General features: G+C 52.1%; 4 protein-coding genes across 11 annotated transcripts in view; 2 read left to right on the plus strand and 2 right to left on the minus strand.

The window, feature by feature from the left end:
* Window positions 1–997, plus strand: part of RUSC2 (RUN and SH3 domain containing 2) — a 54,383-nt gene extending 53,386 nt beyond the window's left edge. For 5 of the 7 annotated variants that reach the window (XM_069476568.1, XM_069476570.1, XM_069476573.1 and 2 more), the window contains 2 exons: window positions 56–193; window positions 278–985. In XM_069476568.1, the coding sequence (XP_069332669.1) occupies window positions 56–193; window positions 278–479 (340 nt within the window). In that variant the 3' untranslated portion in view covers window positions 480–985. Of the gene's footprint in view, window positions 1–55; window positions 194–277 lie in introns of all 7 variants that reach the window. The other 2 variants (XM_069476571.1, XM_069476572.1) reach the window with 1 other exon arrangement.
* Window positions 998–1,084: 87 nt separating this feature from the next.
* On the minus strand, window positions 1,085–2,991 carry CIMIP2B (ciliary microtubule inner protein 2B). The gene is made up of 6 exons (XM_069474407.1): window positions 2,930–2,991; window positions 2,330–2,553; window positions 2,001–2,240; window positions 1,727–1,785; window positions 1,452–1,581; window positions 1,085–1,173 (listed from the first exon to the last, which is right to left on the minus strand). Exons 1-6 carry the CDS (start codon window positions 2,989–2,991, stop codon window positions 1,085–1,087), a joined length of 804 nt encoding a protein of 267 aa, XP_069330508.1.
* A 9,650-nt stretch (window positions 2,992–12,641) lies between these two features.
* TESK1 (testis associated actin remodelling kinase 1) lies at window positions 12,642–18,349 on the plus strand. Of its 2 annotated transcripts, XM_069476559.1 has the most exons (10): window positions 12,642–14,340; window positions 14,476–14,597; window positions 14,730–14,778; window positions 15,242–15,388; window positions 15,686–15,768; window positions 15,931–16,021; window positions 16,242–16,325; window positions 16,477–16,566; window positions 16,710–16,824; window positions 17,171–18,349. In XM_069476559.1, exons 1-10 carry the CDS (start codon window positions 14,122–14,124, stop codon window positions 18,055–18,057), a joined length of 1,887 nt encoding a protein of 628 aa, XP_069332660.1. In that variant the 5' UTR covers window positions 12,642–14,121; the 3' UTR covers window positions 18,058–18,349. The 2 variants fall into 2 exon arrangements, with proteins under 2 accessions (XP_069332660.1, XP_069332661.1); XM_069476560.1 differs by lacking the exon at window positions 15,686–15,768.
* A 1,795-nt stretch (window positions 18,350–20,144) lies between these two features.
* Window positions 20,145–25,543, minus strand: CD72 (CD72 molecule). The gene is made up of 7 exons (XM_069472135.1): window positions 25,453–25,543; window positions 25,246–25,347; window positions 24,765–24,836; window positions 24,195–24,284; window positions 23,542–23,877; window positions 20,556–20,701; window positions 20,145–20,282 (listed from the first exon to the last, which is right to left on the minus strand). Exons 1-7 carry the CDS (start codon window positions 25,538–25,540, stop codon window positions 20,145–20,147), a joined length of 972 nt encoding a protein of 323 aa, XP_069328236.1. The 5' UTR covers window positions 25,541–25,543.
* Between the last annotated feature and the right edge of the window lie 1,139 nt (window positions 25,544–26,682).

Here is a 26,682-nt window from a genome sequence, read left to right on the forward strand (position 1 = left end):
AGCCAGGTCTAAGCCAGGACATGGGCAGAACCAGAGCCCCTCTGCTGTCCCCTAGGCTCCCCTCGAACTGGCTGAGCCTGGACAAGTCCATGTTCCAGCTAGTGGCACAGACGATGGGTGCCCTGCGGGAGCCAGAGCCCAAGGACAGCCTGCAGGAGCCGCACTCTCCAGCCCTGCCCTCCAAGCCTCCGTGGTGAGCCTGGGGAGATGGAAGGACTGCGGGGCTGGGTTTGGCTTTCGATGGGGTTTCTCTGACCTCCTTGTGTTGTCTCCCCAGCGAGGTGCAGGCACTGTGCCACCATCTGGCCACAGGCCCGGGACAGCTGAGCTTCCACAAGGGAGATATCCTACGGGTGCTGGGGCCCGCCGGAGGAGACTGGCTGCGCTGCAGCCGCGGCCCTGACTCTGGCCTGGTGCCTCTGGCCTACGTGACATTGACCCCAACTCCAAGCCCAACCCCTGGAAGCAGCCAAAACTGAGGCCCTGTGCATGCTGGTGGCCTCAGGGACCCTCACAACTCCCAGACGCAGAGCCTGAGAGCCTTTCCCAAGCCCTCTGGCTTGGCCACAGAGAGTAGACTGAGAGCTGGGGCCACATATCCCTGTGCTGGCGCCTGCTCCCTGTGCTCAGTATTAGTTCTCCCCCTTAACTGTCCCGGTGACCTCGTCCACACCTCCACCCAGGAAAAGAGGGAAGGGACGCGGCACTGGGCTGCCAGGATTTCCCCGACCCATCTGGGCCAACCCTTCCATGGGTGTAGACGAGCAAGTCCCTACGGGGGGATGTGGCCCAGAAGGCCATTTGTGGGGTTCCCTAGGCCAGGTGGAGATGAGGATGGGTAACAGTATTGGGGCCAGATCCCTAAGCCCCCCAGCTGTAAATAGGCTGTGGCCAGTGCCTGGTCGTCAGAAGTGGGAGGAGGAGCCCAGGCTTCTGTTTATGTATGTATTTATTTATTTATTACACCTATTAATAAAAAAGGTGCTCAGCCTCCAAACCATCTTCTCGTTGTGCTCCCCCCATCCTTCCAGAAGGATAGCTGGGATAGGATGAAGAGGGAAAGAAGAACTTGAAGTCCAGGAGCCTAAGCCAGGAGCTGCTTCTGGAAGGTGCTGAGGCCCAGAGTATCATGGGTGAGATGCCCAAATGTGTGGCCAAACTGGAACTTATACCCTGTGTGGCCAAGAGAGGCTGTCATGTGTAGCCAGTGGCATGGGAAAGCCATTTAATTCTCAGCCAATCGGCCAGACCCTCCAAACTGCCCTCTGAAATCTGGCCCTAACTCCCCACCGTGAGCTTCCTCAGTTTCCTTTTCTGCTGATGAGAAAGCTGAACCACATGATGTGCAGTCCCCCCATTTCTATTAGTTCCAACCCCCCAAACCACCTTCACCTATTCCACACCCACACAAGCACCCCAGCCCCCGAAGCCTCCCCGGGGGCCGTTCCCACCTGGCACATAGCCCCCGTAGTTAGGTACGAGCCCCAGCCTCTGCGGGTAGATCCTGGGAAGTGGGGGGAGGTGTTTGGGATCCTTCTGGGCTCCGCCCTGTGAGTCCTTCTGCCCAAATTCCCGCAGCGCCTGGTTGGTGAGCACAGGAAAGGTGGAGCCGAAGAGGAAGCGGGCACGGGGAACGTAGCCAGTGAAGCCTGCGGGGGATGGGGACACTGAGCCAAGACATCCCGGGGCCTCCCCGACCCTTTGGTCATCACCCACCTCTTCTCACCTGACATGAAGAACTTCTGAGGGTCTCCGTCATCCATGGAGTAGGGGGAAGCCTGTGAGATAGTTGATAAAAGAAAGATAAGGCTATCCAGTTCAGCCCCTCTGCTCTAACGCACGCTCCCAGGGAGGTGGAGCTGACGGTCAAGCCCACATGCCAGTACCCACAGCCACACTCCCCATGGCCACCCCAGGCCTGGACACAGAGGCAAGACTCCCCACCTCCGCCCACTTTACTACCCCCGTCCGCCCTCTGCACTCCCCACCTCCAGCCACTGTGCCCCCCAGCCTCCTTGCTCTCACTTGGTCCACCTCCTCCAGCGCTGTCTCCTTCTCCTCCTCCAGCTCTAGCCCCGGCTTTGACTCTTGGTCTTTCTCCAAGTCTTTTTCTCCCTTGGCCTCCTTGGGCAGCTCTTGGCTCCCTTGCCCACCATGCAGCTGGGTAAAATCATGCAGGGCCTCAGCCCAGACCTGGCTGCAGTTCTTGGCAAAGATGAACTGTGCCCGGGGTATGAAACCTGGGCAGGCAGGGGGCAAGGAAGATTTCTGTTAGCATTTGGAACACATCTTCTGGGATGGGGGCGCCTGTTCGTACCTGTGTACAAACCTGTGTACCCAGGGATCATGCAGGAGCTGAGCCTTTCGTGCCCACGCCTGAGCCGTAGGCTCCCCCTGGGAACCTCAGGAGATCTTGGAGACCGGATGGGAGGCAGAAGTGTGCGATGGGCAGGGGGCCAGGCTAGACCAGGAGGGCCTCGAAGTAGCTGGCCAGTCACCTGCCCGTAGGTCTGGCCCATGCTGAACCGAAGTAGTGGGCAGTGTCCCGTGTACCTGTAGCACAGGACTCACCACTCACCTCCAGAATCCCCCATCCCCGGGGCCAGAACAGACCAGGAGCCCTGCTCTTTCTGGACTCAGCTGTTACATATATTTGGAGCAGGTGTTTCTAAGTTCTCTGCCTGGGCTGTCTATCCTTCCTGTCCCTGTTCCCATGGAGAAGACAACACAAAGCTTCATGGCAGATCTGGCTGTCACCATTCCCTGGCTTTTCCTTTTGCATACAGCACCATAGAGACCCCAACCCTGGGCCCCCCAAACCAATACATCTGCTTCGCCCCAAGGTCTAGGTGGCATAACTCCTACATCCCTCTATCCCTATACCCTATTCCCAGCAGCAAGCAGGGGGTGTGCTGGGTAGAAGTCTTACCCTGGAATGTAGTGAGGGTTCTGAGATTTGAGCCCCGGTATGAAGGTGCTGGTCACAGCCATGGGAACCCAGGCAGTTCCTTTGTTTCCCTTTGAGCCGGGGCTCTGGGCTGTGTGTACTGTGTCCAGGGCTGTGGGGCCGGAGGAAGGGGCGGGGCTGAGTGGGAGGGGGCACTGGTGAGAGGGCTGCCAGGGCCAAGGCCTGCCCAGCGGGAGAGCAGAGGCTCACTGGCCCGTCTGTCCCAGAACAAATGCCATCCTGCCACCCAGATCAGGGAAGAGGCTGAGGAGTGCAGCTTCCCCAAGCCCGGAGCAACGGAGCCCCGAGGTGGGAGGTAGCCGGCCATTCAGCTCCATCTCAGAAACTACCCTTCCCTCCTGCGCACCCTCAGGGCACCTGCCCAGAGACGGGCAGTTGTGCTCTTTGTGAGCCTTGGGGAAGGGGATGCAGTTCCTGGGGAAAGAGGGTCTCCGAGGGGGGCCTGAGCCCAGAGGGGAGGTGATAAGGCACAGGTGATAGAGGAAAAAGGAGCCTAGAGACCTCTAGGCAGTAATGTTAGGTTTATTTTCAAAAATATAACTTAACAAGAATTATTATTGAGCCCAGACTAATTATTGAGTACCTGGCATATCATGCAGTCAACAAACATGCCACGCTAGATACACTCCACGGTGGCAGGATGTGCATTAACGTGGGAGTCGGAAAAGCTGAGTTCCACGTGCCTTTGGACAAGTCTGACCCCACTGTCCTCTCCACTACTGCTCACCTTGCTCCTGCTGTGAGGCTCAAATTAATGTATGCAAATGGGTTATGTAATTATGAAAACCATGAAGCCAGAATGGTGGTGTAGGGGAGAGGTCAGGCAGTCACAGGCTCATAATAGCTTGAGACCTTGAGCCTAACCTCCCTAAACTATACCATGAAGGTTAAAATAACCTAAGCTACCACGGTCTGTAAGGATCAAGGAAGCTAGAACGTGTGAAAGAACTTATCCCCACACCTAGCACACAGCTGCTAAAACTCAATTTCCTCCCTTAGCGTCTAATGTTGTCTCTAAGCTTCTAACACATAAGAGAGATCAATGAACGGTGACAAATCCAGTGGATACAGGGAGTCTTCCTGTGGGAGTTCAGGGCAGGGAGGAGACAGGAGGAGAAAGTTGGGGCAAGGGGTAAGACTGGGAGACAAATTAGAATTTGTTAAGAAAACGGTTCATATTGTAAGAGAAGACAAAGTACAGGAAAATGAGATCTGAGAGGGGGGAGAGCATGACTAAAACCCAGCTCTGGGCCAGGCGCGGTGGTGCATGCCTGTGAGGCTGAGGGAGAATTGCGTGACACTTAAGCCCAGGAGTTTGAGTCCAGCCTGAGCAACACAGCAAGACCCCGTCTCAAAACAAACAAACAACCCCCCAAAAAAAGTTCTAGGGCTGAGTCAGGGCCAGGCTGGCCCACCTTTCTGAGGCAGAGCTCTGCTCTTCTCCCTGCCCCCAGCCTGTGATAGTGCCGACACCGACCAGGCGTTTCAGGGGAATTGCACAAGAGCGCTGGGCCCCAAGGAACACATTTCATGTTCCCCACTGTTCTGCCAAGGACGGCCTTGGTATGTGTCATTTAGAATTAGAGTTGTAGGGGACGTGCCTCACAGCTCAGGAAACAGGCTAGTGTGAGGGTAGAAGCTGAGGGGAACGCCCAGAACAACAGTAGTGTGTCAAGCTGACAGACTTTGGATCTGTGACAGACACCACTGGTTGCACAGCTGATACATGGTCCTTATCCCCACGTCCCTTCTTCCTAATTTTATTCCTCCAGCCAGCCAGAAACTTCAGGGAGCCTTGGGGAGCCAGCCCAGGAAGGAGTCTGGATTAGTCTGAGCCCATGCTAGTGGTCCCCTTCTCCTTGCCAGTGGTTGCTTAGCCTGGGTGGCCAGTGTTGGACGTGGTGGTGGAGAGAAATGTTTAACTGGAGATTGCACCATCTATAAAATGAAGGCCCAGGTAGGAAAGACACGACACCACCCCCCTCCACACAGCCTGCTGGGCCCGCAGGACGGCAGGCTGCAGCTTTCTGTTCTGTCTTTGATCCTGACCAGGAACTGCTGTAAAATTTCATACAGATCCCAGATCAATCACTTGATTGTTAAGGCAAACCAGGCAACCTAAATCCCCTCTGTAAGGATGAGCAAAAAGAGAAAATCATGAGACCTTTGAAAAAATTCCTCAAATCAAGAGACCACCGGAATTTCGACATGAAGCGAAAAGAATAAACTCCAAAAGATTCCATGCAACAAAAAACCATTTTTAGTTTTTTTTAAAAAATAGGCTGGGTGAGATGGCTCAGGCCAGGCAGGTGCGGTGGCTCACGCCTGTAATCCTAGCACTCTGGGAGGCCAGGGCGGGAGGATCGCTTGAGCTCAGGAGTTTGACGCCAGCCTGGGCAACATGGTGAGTTGTGGGGAGCAAAAAAAATGGGGAGGGGCAAAGAAAAAGTTGCAATTACACACCATCATTTACAAATAAATATCAAATGAGAATTCAACCAAAGCTGGATTCAGAGGCAGTTTTTAGCCTCAGCTGCATACTGGCATCATGATTAATACAGGCTTGATCCTGGCTCCATCACTTACGAGCTGTACAGCTTTGGGCAAATTAGTAAACCTCTCCGTGTCTGTTTTCCTTCCACCCATAAAATGGGAATGGTACTAGCGTAAGGATTAACTGAACTGGCGCATGTAAAGCAGGATAGTTGCTAGCACCTGATAAACTGTCAATATTGTTATTAAACACGTGTTCTAATGGAAGCTGCTTTCCTACAAGAAACAATTGTGTACTTTGGCTGGCCCACTTAGACGAAGAGGGCCACGAGTGGAAGGAATAGAAGATAGCTTACGGATGAATAGATTTCACGGAATAGATTTCCAGGGAAGGAACTGTATACCCTGCTGTGCAGCCAGGCCTCACGGCAACTGGAACTGGGAACTTGAAAGCAGACGGGCGGGCGCTAATGCTGCTGTGTTCATTCTCACCCTGGGGCCACGTGCTCTGTGTGTGTCTGCTCAAGTCTTTCTCTCTGTCTGTCTGTCTCCTCTCTCCCCCCTTCCCAGATGGACTTGTCAGTAGTATTATGGTTTCTGCTCTCTCACAATCTCCGTGTGCTCGTCAGGAAATCCCTGCACCCCCTTCCCCACCATCTCGCCAACAGTGATCTCTTCAGCGGAGTGTGCTTCAGAATTACCTACGATGATTTTTCAAAATTTCCATGCCTAACCTTTTGCAGGTTATTGTGGGAATAGGGCTCTGTCATCTGTATTTTTAAATCTTTTTAATTTGGGGGGAAAAATCAAACCTATAGAAAATTTGCAAGAAAAATACAACCTTTACCTAGATTTGCCAGCTGATAATATTTTTCAACTGAGAATTATCGTCTTCCATGTGCCCAGGAAGGAAGGAGACACAAGCGAGCACCAGCATCTACACCACACTCATCTCTCTCTAGCCTGGCCTCACAGCCCACGAGGAAGCCACCCTGACCCAGCAGCTGTGCCTCGGGAGGGAGGACAGCATGTGTGCAGACCATGGTGGCTTCAGCAGGACAGGCTGTGGACAGCCAGCCAGGCAAACAGGTCTAGAACCAACTAGCCAATAAATAAATTAACTAGCTAATAACTAGCAGTCAATTCAAGAAGCTAGAAGAGGGTCATAAAGCTAAGGAAAACGAGAAATTTATGAAGCTAAGGACAGAAACCAATAAATCAGAAAACAGAAAAACAATTGAACTGAGAATTATAAGAGCTGTTTGACACAACAACAAAATAAGCAAAGTGCTGGCAAAGCTAGCTAAGAGAAAGACTATGCAAACCCCCTGATAGCAGGTTAGGGGCTAACAACAGGCACACAGGAATTTCTTCTCTTAATTATAAAAGAATACTAAGTTAAACTCTACATAAACTAGAAAACCTCAATGAGATTTAATATTGTCTAGGAAAAGTCAAACCAAAATGACATAGAACTCTCTAATGAAATAACCATAGAAATAATTGAAAAAGTGATCAAATAGGCCCCCTACCAAAAGACCCATATTCCACTTAATTTAAAATATTAGTATGAACTTCATTCAAGAGCTAACAAATTCAAGACCTAACAAACCTCACACAAGTTACACAGGTGAAAAATCCTAATAAAATACCAAATAAAATACCCACCCAATGATAGCAACTAGCAGGCTGCCCTCTTTCCTCCAATCCACAGCAGATACCACCACATGGTCAAAGCCCTCTTTCTGAGATCTTCCAAGACTCTGCCAGACATTATGTTTTGAGGGATTCCTGCTGGAGGCTCGGGATGAGGGGAGTGCTGGCAAACCTCTTTATCTCCCCTGAAATAAGCATCAGCTCAGTAAGGGCAGAGACCACGTTTATCTGCCTTGTTCGCAATTGTATCCCCAGCATCAAGCACAGGTGTCTGGCACAGAGTGTGAACTACACAAATCTATCCATATTGTAAAAGAATAATATACATTAAGACTAGTAGGCTTTATTCCTAAATTACAATGATTGACTTAGAAAATCTATTGATTCAATTAAAATATGAATAAACCAAAGGAAATAAAAGCCATTTGATCGCCCTGACAGATACTGGAAAATTATATTTTTTTAATTTTTTTATTAGAGACAGTCTCATTCTGTTGCCTAGGCTAGATTGCAGTGGCAAGATCTTAACTCACTGTAGCCTCGAACTCCTGGGCTCACGCAGTCCTCCCGCCTTAGCCTCCTGAGTGGCTGGGACTAAAGGCACGTGCTACCAGGCCCAGCTAATTTTTAAAAATAATTTTTGTAGAGACAGAGTCTCACTATGTTGCCCAGGCTGGTCTCAAACCCCTAGCCTCAAGCAATCCTCCTGCCCCAGCTTCCCAAAACTCTGAGATTACATGCATGAGCCACTGCATCCAGTGAAAAATATTTTATACAATTAAATACCCACTGTGATTTTAAAAAAATGGACTTTTAGAAAATCAGGAATAGAAACATGATAAAGAATATTTGAAATGAATAGCTGATACCAAACTACATCCAGGAGAAACAGCAGAGCCAAGATTGGCAAATAGACCTTATCTGTTGTAGCAAATCCAGTCAACTGTAGTCACCTGTGGAAATGTTACTGGGAGGTTTCTGAAATAGAGTCGTGGCTTAGCAGGAAAAAGTACTAAGAAGGAGTAACTGTGTTTGCCTTGGGCATCGGATGGATTCTAGCACCTGATAGTCCTTCACTTTGTAAAAGTCAGAACCAAGACAAGAATGATTACTATCACCTTTATTATTCAACGTTACTCTAGACAATGCATAAAATAAAAATAATGAATAAGAACTATAAATATCGGAAAGGAAGAAATAATTTATCATCTGCTTAGCTACAAAAGCCTGAGAAGCAACTGAAAAACAATGAGAACTAATGAAAGTACTTTAAGATGGCTTACTACATGAAAAATATATTCAAATATCAATAGCTTTATTAGCCAGCATTACCAGCTGGGTGACACATTGGAGCACTTCCACTTCCAGCACTGTGGAAGAACAGGTGTTCAGAGGATTATCTACAGCAGTCAACTTTATGTTACATAGGTCATTGAGGTGCTGCTGGACTTAACACAGAGGAGTCTTCAAGAATATACCTTCCTCTCAAAAACAACACAAAACAAAAACAGTAATATGGTGTGAACTGATGCTGGAGGGACAAGTGGCATGGAGAAGGACTATTCTGACAGCACCCCTTGCTTGGTGGCATGATACCAATAAATGTGTGCTGAGGCCAATTTATCCCCAATGGGTGATAGCAGTCACATCATGAGAGTGGCAGACTGACTCGCTTTCATTTTAGGGAAGGGAGAAAACATGGCATTTGTCATCTCCTTTAGCCCTGGGACTTGACAACCGCCTCTCCTAAGGAGCTGTAACAGGGAGTGGACTGAATCTTAGGCCATGGGTGAGGTGGGATAGCTGAATCTGAGGCTGGTATTCCTATGTTAAGTTATAATGCTCAAAAGGGGGTGGCGGGGTGGACACAGTGGCTCACGCCTGTAATCCTAGCACTCTGGGAGGCTGAGGCGGGAGGATTGTTTGAGCTCAGGAGTTCGAGACCAGCCTGGGCAAGAGTCAGACCCCATCTCTACTAAAAATAGAAAGAAATTAGGTGGACAGCTAAAAATATATAGAAAAAATTAGCCAGGCATGGTGGTGCATGCCTGTAGTCCCAGCTACTCGGGAGGCTGAGGCAGAAGGATCACTTGAGCCCAGGAGTCTGAGGTTGCTGTGAGCTAGGCTGACGCCATGGCACTCTAGCCTGGGCAACAGAGTGAGACTCTGTCTCAAAAAACAAACAAACAAACAAACAAAAAACACATTACTTTCCATTATAGTGAACTAGTTAGCTTGACTAACAGTCTTAATGAAACTGAAAATGCTGATAAAATATCCTATAAAATATTTATGAAGTATTTCATAAAATATTTTCAAATGCATAGATGAGCTTTTAAGAAGCTGACAGCATAGATGAAACTAGAGCATATTATAAGTGAAATAAACCACACATGGAAGAACAAATATTACACAATGCCACTTATATGAGGAATCTAAAATAGTCAAACTCATAGAAGCAGAGAGTAGTATGATGACTACCAGGAGCTGAAGAGAGAGAGAAAAAGGGGGAGGTGTTTGTCAAAGGGTATAGTATTTTAGTTATGCAAGATGACAAGTCCCAGAGATCTACTGTAGAATGCAGTGCTGTAGTTAACAATACAGGGTGTCCCAAAAGTCTCCATACAAAGGAAAAATTTTATAAAATTTTGTAATTAATATTTTGTAAATAAAGGTACATCTAGCTACAATTTCCCGTTTTCCCTATGTATAGTGACTTTCAGGACACACTGTATTATACCATATACTTAAAAATTTGCTAAGACGGTAGATCTTTTTTTCCCATTATGCTCGCCTAAGACAGTAATAAAGAGAGTAGCTCCTATATTAAATGTTCTTATAACTAAATACATAAATAAGTAAATCAATCAGGCAGGAGGAAACTTTTGGAGGTGATGGATATATCCATGGCATTGATTGTAGTGATGGTTTCATGGGTGTATACGTACCTCCACATTCATCACATTGTACACACTAAGTATGTACTGTAAGTCCCCAGTTAACATCATCAATAGGTTTTTGGAAACTGCAACTTAAAGCAAAACAACATACAACGAGTCCATTTTACCATACATGGGGAGAACATGCAAACTCCACATAGAGATTGGCCCTGGCCAGATCTGATTTTTTTTTCTTATCCAATGTTGAATGAAACGATGTTATTCAAGGACCTGCTATATAGCTTTTTGTATGTCACCTATACCTCAATAAAGTGGTTTAAAAAAAATAGAAAATCATTAGGGGCCAAAACTAGGCAAAGAATATAAGCCAGTTTTGCCTTAATGATGTTTGCCAAGCCACATGAACTTGAGGTTCATTTTCACAGGCTCATGAAGTACAGAGAAAAGGCAACAAAAATCTCAGTGACCACCTAAGGTGGAGCATCTAGTAGAAAACTTTTCCTGCACAAAACTGGCATGATTACAGATCTACCCCTTAGTCTTAAGGTGAACTAAAAATTAACCTGCCCCTCATCCCCTTCCTCAGGGGACTATAGGGACAGTTGCCTATCTCAAAATGTGGTACCAAATGGAGAAGGGGGCATATCTATACCTTCCCTGAAAATTCACAATTACAAGCTGGTTCATTTATGATTGTGCATATGGAATCCACTCTACCTGAATAGTCTGAAATACTATCAAGATAAGATTTCAGTTTAAAGTAATCCTAAACTTCATGTACTCAGAGACATGGTAGTATAGTTTCATAGAAAATGACCTTGAGAGATAATGCTAACAATTTTGGAATGAAGTGTCATGATGCCAGCAATTTATTTTCAAATGGTACAATAAGATTATATTATATTTATATTATATTATATTAGAGAGACAGAACTAATATGACAAAATGTTAATAAATGTTGGATCTAGAAGAAGGGTATACAGATGTTCATCGTGCATGCCTTCAACTTCTCTGCACATTTGAATTTTTTCATAACAAAGAGATTGGAAAGACTGTTTTGAGAAGAATGAGTAATCAACCACATTCATTTAACTGCTCTTCCTAAAGTAAAATAATCTTATATACATAGTACCCAGACTGTGGTATCTAAATGCCATTTCCCACTAAAAGGGACCATTTCCAATGAATCACTGGAAAAAAATAGCTGAAACCAGCTCTGGTATAGATATGAACAAAATGAGACTGGAACATTTTATTATATTAGATAGCAAGAAAGCTGAAGGGTTGTATCAAAAGGACTCAGGAGCCAACTTAAGTAAGTTCCCGCTGGCCAAAATAGGACAATTTAAGCATCAAATATGATAACAACTTGCAATGATTGAGCACACAAATGTGTTCTATGAGTTCACAATGGTACTAGAAGAAAACCTCATTGGTCAACTTTTAAAGATGCTAGGGAACCAAGTCCTTACTTTGAAAGCTAGTAAAATAAAAGGGAAACAATCAAGCATTTATCCTGCCTTTCCTATGAAATATATCTCTGGGTAACAAAGAGTTAATGTGGAAAAGTTTCTTTTATTTATAAAAGAATACTTCTTTTACAGAAGTATTCTACCTAATAAACAAAAAAGGAATGATAGAATGAAGATTTCCCATATTACCCCCCATACTAATTGAACATTTCCTCCTCTCCCTCTTTATTCCCATCCCAGTGCAGTCCCTCATCCTCTCCTGATTGAACCACTGTCACAGACTCCTTCCTAATCAGCCTCCCTGCCTCCACACACCACCACAATGATCTTTCTGAAACAGGCTCCTGGCTCTTTAGCTTGGAATTACTATCACCAACTACTATGGTAATTCTCAAACTTGGATAAAGGGTCAGAACCCAGTGTCGATTGAATTATCTAATATTATTAATACTTAAATAAAACGAGGCATAAATCCCTAGTGTTTATAGATCTTATACAACTATAGAAAGCAGATTCACAAATTAAATCGTTGTGATGTTAACATTAATTTAATGTGATGAATGAGGGTGTTTTGCTGAGACCAAATGCTTCCGGAAAAATGCACATGATGCACATGCCCCAGGGGGCTGTTCTGAAATTCACTCTGGAAGGATTGCGAATGTCTCCCGTTATTCTCTGTCCAAACTTGTGCGGTGCACCACGACAGCATCTGCCCTTCTCTTGACCCTAATGCATCATGTATTATTTAAGACCGTCTTTCTTCTATTGGCCCCTGAGAAGTTAAATAGCACTTCTTGGCTACAACTCTCAAAACCCTGTGACAAGACTCCGTTTGAAGGCGGTCACCCACGCGATGCGGACTCTTAAATTAATTTTTTTCTTCGCTTACCGCAGAACTTTAAAAATTGTAACGTGAACTCAGCCTTGCTCCCTCCAGCTCTCTCGGCCTGTCTCTGCATCTGAGACCCATAGCTTTCACTCCTGCCGTCCTCCATGCCGCCGCTAGGTGGCAGGCGGCTCATGGAAGCCTGAAACCGCTCGCTCGGGAGCCGACAGCCGGGATCCAGTGGCGTCACCCATCACGGGCGATGATTGGCTATTTCTCCGATGACCCAGGGGGAGGAACCAGCGGCAGAATCGGAAGCGTCGGGTACGGCAAGCGCACAGTGTCCTAAAGACTGCGTGCGCACCCAGGACCCCCGCGCCAACTTAAAGGAACCAGCTGCAGCCCCTCCTCCGACCTGAGGGGGCAGACCGAGTTCCTGCGTGACGGAGGGCGGAACCTGCTGAGAAGGGTCACACTGATAAGGGCTGGGCTGCGCTGAGGGAGGAGTCACCTTGAGAGGTGCGGTCACAATCACTGGTGGAGTCACTCTGACAAGTGGGGTCTCACTGGGTGGGAGGAGCACACAGAGGAGGGGGTGCGGCACTGAGGGGTTCTGTACACACCGATGGTGGCAGTATCATACTAAGGAAAGGTCCCCGTGAAGGGCAGGAGTCTCACTGACCAAGAGTGGGGACTCGGGGGCAGGGGCGGGGAAGCGTTCTTTGAGGGGGCCGGATCTTGCTGAGGGGTGGGGTCTTGCGGAAGGAGGGGCTTCCCTGCAGGTGGAGGCTTTTCCTGAGAGGGCCATTCGGACCAAGTAGTCAGAGGGAGGTCCAGGCTGGTGGTCACTGGGCGGAGGCACTGGAATCTGAACTTTACTCGGCGGAGGCGGGATGGAGTGAGGAGTCGGGGCCAAGCCAGGGATGGGCCGGCCAAGGGCTCGCTGCAGCCCCGGGGTTTCATAACCAGCCGAGAAGGCAGAAGGAGTTAGGGAGTCCCGAGATTTAAGGTGTAGAGGTCGAAGAGACCTGGGAAATGGGCAGTCCGGGCCGGGGCGCAGGCCGGGAAGGTGGACAGGTTGCTGGGCTGCCTTCGATTGTGCCTGGGCCTGAGGGGTCTACTTTTCTGCCCTGCTGTTCCATGGAGCCCAAGCATTGGGCGGGTTCCTGAGCCCGGCCCTCTACGGACAGTGACCCGAGGGAGAGGAGAAAGGACTCTCGGGGCAGCTAAAAGACGTTTGAGCTTCGCGTACGCACAATCAATCCTTAATTCTCTTCCGTTATTCAAGCTCAGCCCCGAACTTATTTGACCCCGGCGCCGCAGACCTACTCGCCTAGTCGTTGCGGTCACGGGGTGGGGGTGGGGCGCGTACCTGAGGGGGCGTGGCCGCTGCCCCGAGGCCGGGCTAGAAGGAGTTAAGCCGAGGCCCGGCCCAGCCCCGCCCCCGGCAGGCCGCGGAGCCTGAGCCCCAGCGGCTAAGCTGAGCAGCCGCCGCCCGCCCGCCCGCCTCCGCCTGCGGGGAGCCAGCCCGCCCGCTCCCGGGTGCGCCGCCGCCACCGTCGCCGCTGCCACCACCGCCGCCGTCGGACCCAGGCCCTGCGCGGAGCGGAACAGCGTCCACCGCGGCCCAGCAAGCCGGCGCGGCGGGGGCGGGCCCGGGATCTTCGGCAGATCTTCCATTCTCGGGGCGGGAGAGGGAGTCCCGGCGCCCGGGATCGGGCTGGGCCCGCGCCGATGGCGAGCGCGGCCTGCCCGGGCCCCGGGGATCCTGCCATGTGAGGCAGGCCCGGGCTGGGGGCCCGGCCATGGCCGGGGAACGGCCCCCACTGCGGGGCCCTGGGCCCGGGCCTGGAGAGGCGCCGGGGGAGGGGCCCCCGGGGCCGGGGGGCGCGGGCGGAGGCCCGGGCCGGGGCCGCCCCTCCTCCTACCGGGCTCTCCGCAGCGCGGTGTCCAGCCTGGCGCGTGTGGACGATTTCCACTGCGCGGAGAAGATCGGGGCCGGCTTCTTCTCTGAGGTCTACAAGGTAGGACCGGCCGACAGGGCAGAGGGGCGGGACCGAGCCTTCAACGGCAGGCTGTAACTAGGGGGCCAGGAGTGAGGGGAAGAGGGCCCGGGCTCAGGCGACCTGCCCAGCGCTTGCCGGCCCTGTCGCCCCCAGGTTCGGCACCGACAGTCAGGGCAAGTCATGGTGCTGAAGATGAACAAGCTCCCCAGTAACCGGGGCAACACGCTACGGGAGGTGCAGCTGATGAACAGGCTCCGGCACCCTAACATCCTAAGGTGAGCGGCCGGCCTCTTGCCGGCAGCTTGCTGGGCAGGATGGAAAGGGGAAAATCCCGCGGGAAAAGTGGGAACTGAGGAGGAGCCAGGGCTTGTACAGCCTACCCTCCTATCTTCTCCATCGTCTTCCAGGTTCATGGGGGTCTGTGTGCACCAGGGACAGCTGCACGCTCTCACAGAGGTGAGGATAGGCCAGGAAGGGGGGAACCCCCACACCACCAAGGAGAAAGGGAGTCAGCAGGCCTGATGGGTCGACAGAATAATGAGAGGCAGCAGGACCGCCTCCCAGAGAGGTGTCCCTGAACTTCCCTTTGGACAAACCACATATAAAAGGCCTGAGCTGGTCTCATTCTCTGTATTCTCTAGAACAGTGCTGTCCGATAGAACTTTCTGGAGGGAGGGAAATGTTCTCTACCTGTGCTGTCCAATACTGTAGCCCCTAGCCACTAGGCTAGAGCACTGGAAATGTGGCTGGAGTGACCGAGAAACTAAATGTTTAGTTATATTTAAATTTAAATAATTCTAATTTAACTTAAAAGACTCATCCTTCTTTGTGAGCCCTCCTGAGTGTCCCCTGGCTTATAAGTGGGAGACCTAGAATACAGACTGAAGCCTGACATTCATTCTCTTCTCCTTCACCCCAGTATATGAATGGGGGGACCCTGGAACAGCTGCTCAGCTCTCCTGAACCCCTATCCTGGCCAGTCAGGCTCCGCCTGGCTCTGGACATTGCCCGAGGCCTGCGGTACCTGCATGCCAAAGGTGTTTTCCACCGAGACCTCACATCCAAGGTAGGCTAGCCAGGCGGGTGGAGGTACAAAAGGGGGGTTGAGACTATTAGGTTGTAACATGGGTGTTGGAATGTGGATACGAGATGTATTAGGGGAAGGCACTGGGGAATGTTGGAGGTCTGAGTATCAACCTTTGTTTGGAGTGTTGGATGATGCTGCAATGTTGGGGTACATTGGAGAACTGGGAGATTAGAGAGGGTTGGGGTTATGCTAGAGTGGCAGGGCTTTGGGTTGTATAATGGGAGACCAGAGATCAGGAGGTGATGAGTGTGTGGGGATGCTATATGTGTATGTCAGAACTGTCTGGTCCGACGGGAAGACCAAGGCTTCACAGCTGTCGTGGGTGACTTCGGGCTGGCTGAAAAGATTCCTGTGTATAGGTGAGGTGAATGCCCCTGTTCCCCTCAAACTTCCCAGAGGGCCCATATCTGCATGAAGCCCCCAGGGGCATTTCCCTTGGGGTGGGGAGGGAGCTCACTTCATCCCCTGTTGCTGGGGGAGGATGCCCAAGTGGGATGTTTCTGACCACCCTGCCCCTGCAGGGAAGGGGCAAGGAAGGAGCCATTGGCTGTGGTGGGTTCCCCATACTGGATGGCTCCAGAAGTGTTGCGGGGTGAGCTGTATGATGAGAAGGTAAGACATCAACCCTTCGGATCCCCGTAAGGCCCCCTCCATCCCAGCAAGAACCCAACTAGACATTCAGGAGCCCTCACGATTCCCCATGCCCCTCACAGGCACTTCCAACCCATGAAAACTGTCAAGATCCCCACCTCGAAAATTCTGCTATGTTCTGGCAAAATTCTGAAATGAAACTGTCAATTCCTCCCCCGACATTGTTATCTCCTCCCCCCAGGCTGATGTCTTTGCCTTTGGAATTGTCCTCTGTGAGCTCATCGCCCGAGTACCTGCAGACCCTGACTACCTGCCCCGTACCGAGGTGAATGTCTCTGAGTTTGAAAAGGAAGGAGAACTACTGACTCAGCAGCTCACAACCAAGGAGGGCTCCCTGGAGGTTGAGGTCCTGACTGGGGGGCAGAAGGAGAACTCAAGGGAGGCTAATTGGAGGCCCCTCTTCTCTGTCCCCACAGGACTTCGGCCTGGATGTGCCTGCTTTCCGAACTCTAGTGGGGGATGACTGCCCGCTGCCTTTCCTGCTCCTGGCCATCCACTGCTGCAGCGTAAGTGCCTCACCCTCCGGCCCCTTCTCCCACCCCCATCATGAGCTGACTTGGCTGCCCTGTGGGTCCCAGCTGATGGGAGGAAAACTTAGGGACCCTCTTTGGGAGCACTGAGTGAAGCTGCCCCTGTCTCTCCCCATCAGATGGAACCCAGCACCCGTGCCCCCTTCACCGAAATCACCCAGCACCTGGAATGGATCCTGGAGCAGCTGCCTGAGCCAGTCCCCCTCACCAGGACTCCCCTGACACATAATCAGGGTGAGTGAGCATGACCTTGACCTAGCTAAGTCCCTTTGTGGCCTCTCTCCTCCTTAGAACTCAGAGAATTATCTGGGGGAGGCTAAGTGTGTTTATCAGTTGAGAAGCCTGGGAGTCGGGGTGGGATGGGGTGGGAGGACATCTCAAAGAAGACAGTTTTCTACTGCTAGAGGCTGAGGGAGAGGAGGAAGGAAAGAAGAGGTAAAAGGGGGCTGGAGGTGACATCCCCCCTTTCCAAAGCACACTTTGGGGCTCCCTTTTCTACCAGCCTCCTGGAGAATAAGGAAGCCCCCAGGGAGCTTTGACCACATGCAGAGAACAATGACCCCAGATTCTCTGTCTACAGGGTCTGTTCCAAAAGGGGGTCCTTCTGCCACGCTTCCCAGGCCAGACCCCCGGCTCTCCCGAAGCCGGTCAGACCTCTTCCTGCCCCCATCACCAGAATCACCCCCGACCTGGGGGGACAATCTGACTCGAGTCAACCCCTTCTCACTACGGCAAGACCTCAGGGGTGGCAAGATCAAGCTCTTGGACACACCCAGCAAGCCCGTCGCCCCCCTGCCCCTTGTACCACCGTCACCACTGCCCTCCACCCAGCTGCCCTTGGTGACCACTCCAGAGACCCTGGTCCAGCCTGGGACACCTGCCCGCCGCTGCCACTCACTACCCTCTTCCCCTGAGCTCCCGAGACGTATGGAGACAGCACTGCCAGGTCCTGGCCCTCCCCCCGTGGGCCCCTCGGCTGAAGAGAAGATGGAGTGCGAGGGCAGCAGCCCTGAGCCGGAACCCCCGGGACCACCTCCCCAGCAGCCCCTGGCCATGGCCACAGACAACTTTATCAGCACTTGTTCCTCGGCCTCCCAACCCTGGTCCCCTAGATCAGGACCTCCTCTCAACAACAACCCCCCAGCTGTGGTGGTAAACTCCCCACAAAGCTGGGCTGGGGAGCCCTGGAACCGGGCCCAGCACAGCCTGCCCCGGGCGGCAGCCCTGGAGCGGACAGAACCCTCGCCGCCCCCTTCAGCTCCCCGCGAGCCCGATGAGGGGCTGCCCTGTCCCGGCTGCTGTCTCGGCCCCTTCAGCTTTGGCTTCCTGTCCATGTGCCCCCGCCCCACACCAGCTGTTGCCCGCTACCGCAACCTGAACTGTGAGGCGGGCAGTCTCCTCTGCCACCGAGGGCACCACGCCAAGCCACCCACGCCCAGCCTGCAGCTGCCTGGGGCACGCTCTTAGCAGTGGGGCCTGCGGTCTCAGGCCTCCACCTTCGGCCTTCAGGACACCCCCTGAGGACAGAGCGCACTTGCTGGCCAGTGCCAGCCCCAACCGGGCTGACTGGCTCTTCTCCCCGTGTCGGGGAGCCTCAGCATGGACTCGAGGGACAGAGCACTTCTAGTCCAACCCCTGGACTCGCCATCCCTTGGGGATCACTGAACCAGACACAGCATTGCTGACACACAAGACTAACACGTGCAATTATTTAAAAATATTTCAATAAAACTGCCTGGCTGGCTCCGGGCTGCCCCTATCCACTCAGCCCGTGCGCCCTCCTCCCACCCCCCCCCATTCCACTATGGGTGGGTCTTGGGGAGGCCAAAGTTCCTTCTAGAGGCTTCTTCACCCTTTTCCCAGGAATGGTCCAGTTTCTAGAGCAGGGTTTTAAGCAGACAGCAGGCTGGCTAGATGTGTCAGGCGTGGATCAGCCCTTGGCTGGGGCCTGCCCGCAGTGAGAGTGCCGGGGAGTAAGAGAATGATCTTAGGACTGCAGGCCACAGGTAGGGATGACGGGCACAGGCTGTTGTTGGCCTGAGTGTCTGGAAGAGTAAAGCAGCAGTGAGCTCTGCAGTTGACTGTCCCTAAACCCTCATCCAGCTCACCCGTCTCCTCCCCAGCTCCCTGGATAGCCACGTCACCAGCCTCCCTTCGGTTCTAGGCCTTACCTGCCCCTCTCCCTGCCCAGCCCACCCTTACATAAGCACACCAAGCCACTGGAGGCTGTGGATGTGACTGTCATCCCCAGGTACAAGTTCCCTTGGACCTCTGAGCCCCTGCTCTGAGTCCCTTTGTCCCTGCACTCCCCATGCCTCAGCCCCACCCCTCACACTTACCTAGCTCAGTGGTGCCCATCTGGAAACCTGAAAGCTGCCATCTCACAGATGCAGGGAAGAGGAGTTGAACATGTGTCTGCCTCTTGCTGTATTCTTTCTGGCTTGCTGTGCCATAACCACGATCTTTGTAGCTTGAAACATCTTTGGATTCGAACATAGGACCTAAAAAGCAGTAAAGTGGAAATGGGATGTGCTCCAAGACCCATCCTAGCTTATCCTCCTTTCTCTCTCCTTGCCCTGCATAAAACCTGGCCCAGGTGCTAACTCCCCCTGCCTGCCTAAGGCCACATCTGGGCATGGTTCAGGGACAGATGTCTGGACTCCAACTAGAAGAGGCATTAGGACTAGGCGAGAGAAAGATCACCCAAGGTCTTAAAGATGAAAACTCCAGTTAGGGAACATAAGGAGGTGGCCACCCTGTTTCAGGGTCCCTGGGGTTGATCCTCAAAGTTACCCCACTGCTCCCTTGCTCACTTTCCTGGGGCAGCCCTTGTGACTCAAGTGGTCCCTACTGAGAAAGTACAACCTCAGTTCGGGTAGCCTTGTCAAGGGGTGGGAAGTTGGACTGCTGGTGTTCATCAGCTGGGAAGCCCTAGCTAAACCCTCAGCTTCTCCCTCTGCTAGATGGCATAGGTCCCAACCTAGCAATTATTTAAAAAACAACAAAAAAGCACATGCCAGGAACTTCTAGGTACTGAGGATAGAATAGAAAATAAGATTGTCCTAAGGAGTTAGGAATCAAATGGAGGAAATAGACAAATAGGCAATTACAATATTGATTTGTGGAAGAGTTTTGACAGCACCTGGGGAGGAAATCTTACTACTGTGGGCTTATGAGGGGATCATGGAGTTGAAAATACCCAAAAGTCCTAACAAACTTACACAGAGTACTGTGTCCTCTGCCGATTAACATCCTTATTAATCCAATATGAATCTTCTGAATCAACAAGTGATGAAAACAGACTTGAGCTGATGTGTTGAAAAAGCTGAGGAGATTCAGAAAGACCAGAGGGAGAGTGATGAAAAATATGGAAGAAAATGAACACCCTAGGGAGGCCTCTGAGCTTTGGCAAGAGGGCTGTGGCCTTCTCTGGTACATGACAGCTCGTCAGTGACTTATCCCTGCATGCTTCAAGTGCCATCTTGCAGCTGCAGGCTCGCTGTTCACTGTGCCTCCCAGCTGGCTAAGAATTTCCTCCAACCTTTGGAGGGGAGTCATTCTGTGTTCTGTTCTGGTCCCAAGGAACCACTCCCTACAATGCAGCCCACCAGGTATGGGACCTCTCTGCCTGAGAGGCCACAGGCCACGAAGTCAAAGAACCCGTTAAGCAGCTCAGGGAGCTGACGAGCAAGCTGAGACACAGATTAAAGCAGAGATGGTTCCTAAGTTTCAGCTCTCATGCCAGCTCTGGTCAGTGAGTAGGGGCTGCCCGGAGCACTGTGCCGAGAAGATGCAGAGGCTGTTTCCAAGCTCAGCGGGAAAGAGTATTGTGACTGATTATCAGTGTCTGCCATGGAAAAGGAAGGCATGCCCGGGCCATGTGTGCACCGTCATTCCTGACTTGATGACATATGTCCCATTACCTAGCAGTACCCACTACAGTCTGTGGATAAGGCTACGCTTACTGAATTTTGATAAGATTCACTGAAGGTGGCCAGCTTGGAGGACAGAGATTCACAAAGATTTTTGCTCATTTGCCAACTTTTCCGAGTAGATGAGAAGTAAAAGCAGCTTTTCGAGTACTGTATCCATCCCACTGGACAGCAGGTATCTAAAAAGCAGAAAGAGTGTGACAACAGCAATGCTCGGCATGAAAGCGACTACTCAGCAATCTGGTTTCTGACAATATTCCCCTAGGTCTAATCTCAGCACCTTCATGGACTTCTAGTCCTTGATCTTTGCAATCTTTCTTTCTTTTGCTTTCCCTGGAAATACCATGCCTGTGTATACTTAGTAAATGCTTTAACATTCAAAACATTACTTCTTAACAATCTGGGAGGTTTCTTTTAATGGAACCAGTGTTACTACCCCCGATTTCTGAACAATTGCAGTCCACCCCGACATTTTGGCTAACATTACCTGGGCCCCCACGCCTGTTCACAGGGCCTCTCATTCATCTCCTCTGCCCCCTAAAGCATCCCCACTGCACATCCAAGAGCTTCCCACTCCCTCGGCACTGGCCACCTCCTTTCCTCATCACTCTTCCGCAAGCAGACAACCTTGGGTCCTGTTTTGCAGAAACTGTGAAGTCTCCATTTCCCTCTCCACCTCAAAATTTCTCTCTTCTCTGTTTTTCTTTTCCTGACTATCTATATGAAATCAACATCCCTCTTTCTTTAACATCCACACCCCAGTCTGTGCTCCTGATCCCAGCCCACCCCTCTCCGTTGCTTTGTTCCATCAGTCCTACCTCCGTCACTCAAACTCATCCCCTCTCCACCAGCTCCCTCTCTTCTCTCGACATTTTCTTATGTCCCCACCCAACTACCCCCTTGAGCGACTGTCCTGTAGCAACTTAAAGGAATAAAAAGAAGGCAGTGTCGCCAAATTGAAGGTGAAGGGATAAGTAGCGTGCTGAAAGGTAGGCAGGGGCCTTGGAAGTCATATTAAGGATTTCTTACTTTTATGAGGAAGAGAAAATCAACGTAGGGTTTTACATAGGGGAATTTTGTTCACTAGCTTTACTTTATCTCAAGTGCCTGGACACAGTGCTAGAGCATATAATATATATTCTGTAATTGTTTATGTAATTAATTAACTAGAATGATCTAGACTGGGATGGCATCATCAGATTTTTGTTTTTAAAGGATTACCCTGGCTCCAATATGAAGTATGGACTCGGGTGGGGGTTGGAGGTAGGAAAATCATTCAGAAAGCTGTTTCAGTTTCCCTTGCAAAAGATAGGGGCCGGGTGCGGTGGCTCACGCCTATAATCCTAGCACTCTGGGAGGCTGAGGCAGGAGGATTTTTGAGCTAAGGAGTTCAAGACCAGCCTGAGCAAGAGCGAGACCCTGTCTCTACTAAAAATAGAAGGAAATTATATGGACAGCTAAAAATATATATAGAAAAATTATCCGGGCATGGTGGCACATGCCTGTAGTCCCAGCTACTCGGGAGGCTGAGGCAGGAGGATCGCTTGAGCCCAGGAGTTTGAGGTTGCTGTGAGCTAGGCTGATGCCATGGCACTCTAGCCCAGGCAACAGAGTGAGACTCTGTCTAAAAAAAAAAGAAAGAAAGAAAGAAAGAAAAAAAAGATAAGGATGGGCAAAATTGCAAATGGATACAGACTTGGTGATGGGAAGTCCACCGAGTGGGAGATGAGGCATCTGCCGAAAGTGACGGGGAAGGGAGTGGGGGAAGGAGTTACGAATAGTGAGCCGACCACTGCAGAGGTTGCCAGGCAGTGCTGAGAAACTAGAGCTTTCAGTGGCACTGAGCAGAATGATTGCACAATTTGTCACATCTTGGTGCAGGCCTGGGCAAAGTGAGCAGTTGGGTTCATCCAAAGTTGAGATTTGTTCCATCAGGTCCACCAGAAGGGCAATGGAACAAAGAAGCAAGGGGCTGAAATGATGGACCCCGAACCCAAGATGGGTAGGGAGAGAAGCAAGGACAGGAGACAGCTGATGGGCAGGGAGGAAACGGGGGAGTCAGCATACTGGAGGCCTCAATGAGGTCAGAGAAGTGTGGGGAAGCATGGAGATGTGGTGGGCAGCTGTGATCAGAGTGGAAGTTAGAAAGCACCCTTTCAGCAGAGGAGTAGTTTGGGATGCTGAGGTCGAGGTGCAGGTATGGGAATGGGTGGCAGCCCTGGCATGGAACTGAGAGTCACAGAGTGTAAAAAGGTAAGAAGGGCAAGTTGGGGGGTATCTGCACATAATCTTGCTGTCTTGTCTTAAGCCTGGCAGAGCATCCAGATGCCCCATGAGCTAGACAGAGCCTAACCCCAGGAGTAGTCCACAAACACTCCAGTCGCCTGGGCCTGGCATCATGCCTAGACTCTCAGCCTACTTTGGCACAGCCTTTCCCCTTTTATGTGTCCCTTCCCTCATCTCCACCTACTGTCCGGGCTCCTGCTTGCAAAACGGTTGGACACCCCATCCTAGTTTCCTAACCACAACCCCCTACCCACTTCATCGTGAGCGCTGAGAACTTCAGCTGCCTTGCTCCACCACCAGACTGCACCTGTGCCAGTCAGTGATTCTTAACTTTTGAGAGGATCCCAGATATAGTGAGAATTAATTAAATTTGGGGATCCTGTCTTTAGAAAAATGTGCAAATAACCAACTTCACATCCAAATTCAGGGGGTTCCCAGATCCTTGCCACTGTCAACCAGATGAAACCTGGGTTTGCCATGTGCTACTTTGGACAGTGTGATTTTGAACTGCTGGCTGGCCCGACAGGATCAGCCTTGGAGCTGGGTGATCCCCTCAATCCAGTATGTAGCTTGGTCCTCCTCCCTCTCGCTGAGGCTGCTCAGCTCATGTCAGCCAGCACTCTGGTTCACTGCCCCTTTCCTGAACAACTCACTGGGCCCTGGGAGCCACTAGCGTCTCCTGGCTTCAGTCCATCCCTCACAGCTGTGGGCCCCCCTCCCCCTCCCCAGATACCTTGTGATTGGCATGGGAGGAGGGGCTTCAGTGTGTCCCCAATGCTGCTCAGCTGCTGCTCCAAGGCGCTCCTGCGCTCCTTCTCACCTTGCAAGCTCTCATTTGTCTTCACCCTGTCTGACTGACAGGCCTGCAACTGCTCTTCCGCATCCCGGTGAACCCTCTGTTCCGCCTGTAGTGCTTCCTGACTCTGTGCCAGCTCTCTCCTGGACCCCTGCAGGTCCTCTTCCCTCTGCCCCAGCTGAGTTATCTTTAGGCGGAGCTGCTGCCTCAGGCTGCTGTTAGTGGCTTCCAGAACCCTGTTCATCTGCTGGAGCTGCTGAGATGCCTGCAGATCTGTTTGGCCATAAAGAGAGATTTGGAGGGCATCTTCTCCAGCTGTGCCCTGTTGTCCTGAGACTGCAGCATCCGCCCTTTTCCTGCTTCTTGCAATCTTTTGCATAACAGGCCGAAATATAAGATCCGACTGTCTGAAGCTAAGGAGGTACGGGGTTAGGAAAGCACAATTTAGGAAGATGGGGCGCTCTACGACAGACCTGGCTGGAAACCAGGTCAAAAACTAAGGATGGGCCTTGCTGAGGAAGGGCAGCTTTTGGGGAGAGTAGGGGAGAAAGTTGTTTGGTATAAGTGGGAAGTGGGGGCAGCCTACTCACAGCGCACTCCCAGGCATGTGGCGGCCACTCCTAGCAGCAGGCAGGTGAGGAGCAGGCAGAGCAGGAGGTAATGCCAGCAGGGTGCACGGCCTTGGGGGACAGTGGGATGGACAAGGGGCAGTCAGCCCCAGGGAAGAATGTATAGACCAGGGGATGGGTGGGTGGGGGAGATTTCCTGGGTAAGCATCCCTGAGAGGGTGCAGAGTTGAGGGGACAAGCACTGTGGGTGTTGTCGGGGTAGTGGAGCGTTTTGCAGGTAGGGGAGGGAGGGTGTTGCAGAATAAGAGCTGGGATTGTTACTGGTAAGGAGGATTGAAGGGCATCACCTGGGAACAGGGAGAACTAAAACCCAGAAGGAGGGAGGGGAAGGGTGGGGAGGTATGTGACTTGGGACATCCCAAGCAGGGAGGTGATCTGGGTGGGCAAGATCTGCGCGGGGATGGGGAAGGGGCAGGGCAGCGGGGGTGCGGGCCCATCCCCGGCGACAGCGCCCCCGTGGGGCCCAGGAGCTCTCCCCATCCCCAGCCAGCCCGGAGAGGCACCGGGCAGCGGGGACCAGACGCTACTCACAGGACAGAGCCAGCCTGGCAGCCGGTGACGTCACGGAGCGCCAGGCCGCAGCTGCTTGCTCCGCCTTGACCCCTGCGAAGGGAGCGGCCAGTTCCGAGCCGGGAAGCCCCGGCGATGCCCCTTCTCCGGCCCAGCCCCGCCACCCGGAGGCGCCAGTCCGCCCGCCCTGCCCTGTGCAAGTGCTGGGGACACGGCCACTCTCCGCAGCTCTTCCTCCGCCCCAACCCTCCAGCTCCCTCCTGGGTCTCTCCTTGTCTTTACTCCGACCCTCTTCTCTCCCGGTTCTCCCTGCGTCCTGTCCTCGAACTCGTCTCCCCACAGGGCTGCCCTGAGCCCTCCCCGCCCTTGTCTCCCCCCATCTCCACCTGGCCCGGGGAACTTTCTTCTCCCCGCTCCCATTTATCCTGTTTTCCTTCTTCTCTTCCCTGAGAACCGTGGAGACACGGCCCCCCACAAGCACACAGCCCCAGGCTCTCCAGACCTGCATCTAGTCCAGAGGACACCAAGCTCGAGGGCCCCCCTGGGGCCGGGGTCACTTGCACGTTCTCGTAGGTGAGTTCTCCGTCCTCGTCAGCCTCGGGGTCTGCAGAGGAGAGAATAAGAGAGGGACCAAGGTGGGAGTCGGGAAGGGGCTGGGGTCGGGGTGAGGTCATGAGGAAGATCAAGGAGAGGCCTGGTCCACCCTTACCCTGTCCCTGTCCCATCCGGATAGAGACGCTCTTCTTCAGGGGAGCCTTCACAAACCGCAGGTCCGCATAGGTGATGGCCTCAGCCATGGTCCTGAGCCTCTCTGCCCCGCCGGCCTCCCTGTCATCCGTCTGCGCCAAACCTCTCTGTGCTCTCCTCTCTGTCCCTTCACACTCTTAGGCTCTGTGTTCCCCCAGTGACTACACAGCTTAGCACTTTGGCTTTTGACTTCCCGACACAAAAGAGGAAGGTGTAAGCAAGCCTCAGACAGATGGGTTCAGTGATGCAGAAGGCATCCTTGGGCCCCACCAGAGGGGCAGGGGAGGGGACACTGAGGTCCATCCAGAGCACAGAGGTAGGGACTGGGCCTGTCCCTGTGTCCTGCCTGTGCCCCCCTTCATGCACCCTAGACCCACACTGGCAATGCTGGGCTCCCAACCCCAGATGCGGGTTGTCTGCACTGGCGTGCCCGCCCTCCGTCCTCACTGCCCTATCTGCTGGGCCTTATCTATGTGTAGCTGGAGCTCTTTTGTGCCCAAGTGACCACAGACGATCTCCCCAGCTCAAGGATGAGGCTCCATGCTCCCCATCAGATTGGGGCTCCTCATCCTCCTGGGGTTTCCAGGAGATGTGGGTTTCCCAGAAAAGGGTCCCTGATTTGGTGGCTCCTCAAATGGGGCTCATGTCCCCCATCAAGTTAGAGGCTTTCAGGGTGGACCTAGCTCCCCTCCTGCTTAGCTCCCAGGACTGCTGAGTGAGGATCCCATACCCAGGGAGGTTCTCTCTCAAAAGCCCTGCTTGGAAATGTGGCAGCCCTTTTTCAGGGTGCAAGTGACCTGGGACCAAACTATTTCTCTTCCATAAATACCCCCAGATCCCCTCTTCACAGCCTTTCCCTGCACACGTGTCCTACTGACCACACCTGTGGCCAGTCAGCCCCTTGTTATTTCCATCCTGCCTCTGCCAGCCTTGTGGCTTCCCCTGTGTCCCCATTGAGCAGAATCCAGTGACAGAGGCTCTGGAACAGGCCTGGGCCGGGGTGCGGGTGAGGAATGCCATGCCACAGCCGATGCACCTCTGTGAACCTGTGGCCGCACTGCCCCTGTGCACCCCGGGAGGGGCCCGTGAAGCCCACGAGCTGGGGAGTTGCACAGGGGTGGAGAAGGGTTGCGGCGTCCTAGGCCAGACAAGGCAGGGACAAAGCAGAGCCGAAGCTGAGCTGCAGACTCCG

Source organism: Eulemur rufifrons, chromosome 7, assembly GCF_041146395.1.
Source record: "Eulemur rufifrons isolate Redbay chromosome 7, OSU_ERuf_1, whole genome shotgun sequence".
Lineage (NCBI taxonomy): Eukaryota > Metazoa > Chordata > Mammalia > Primates > Lemuridae > Eulemur > Eulemur rufifrons.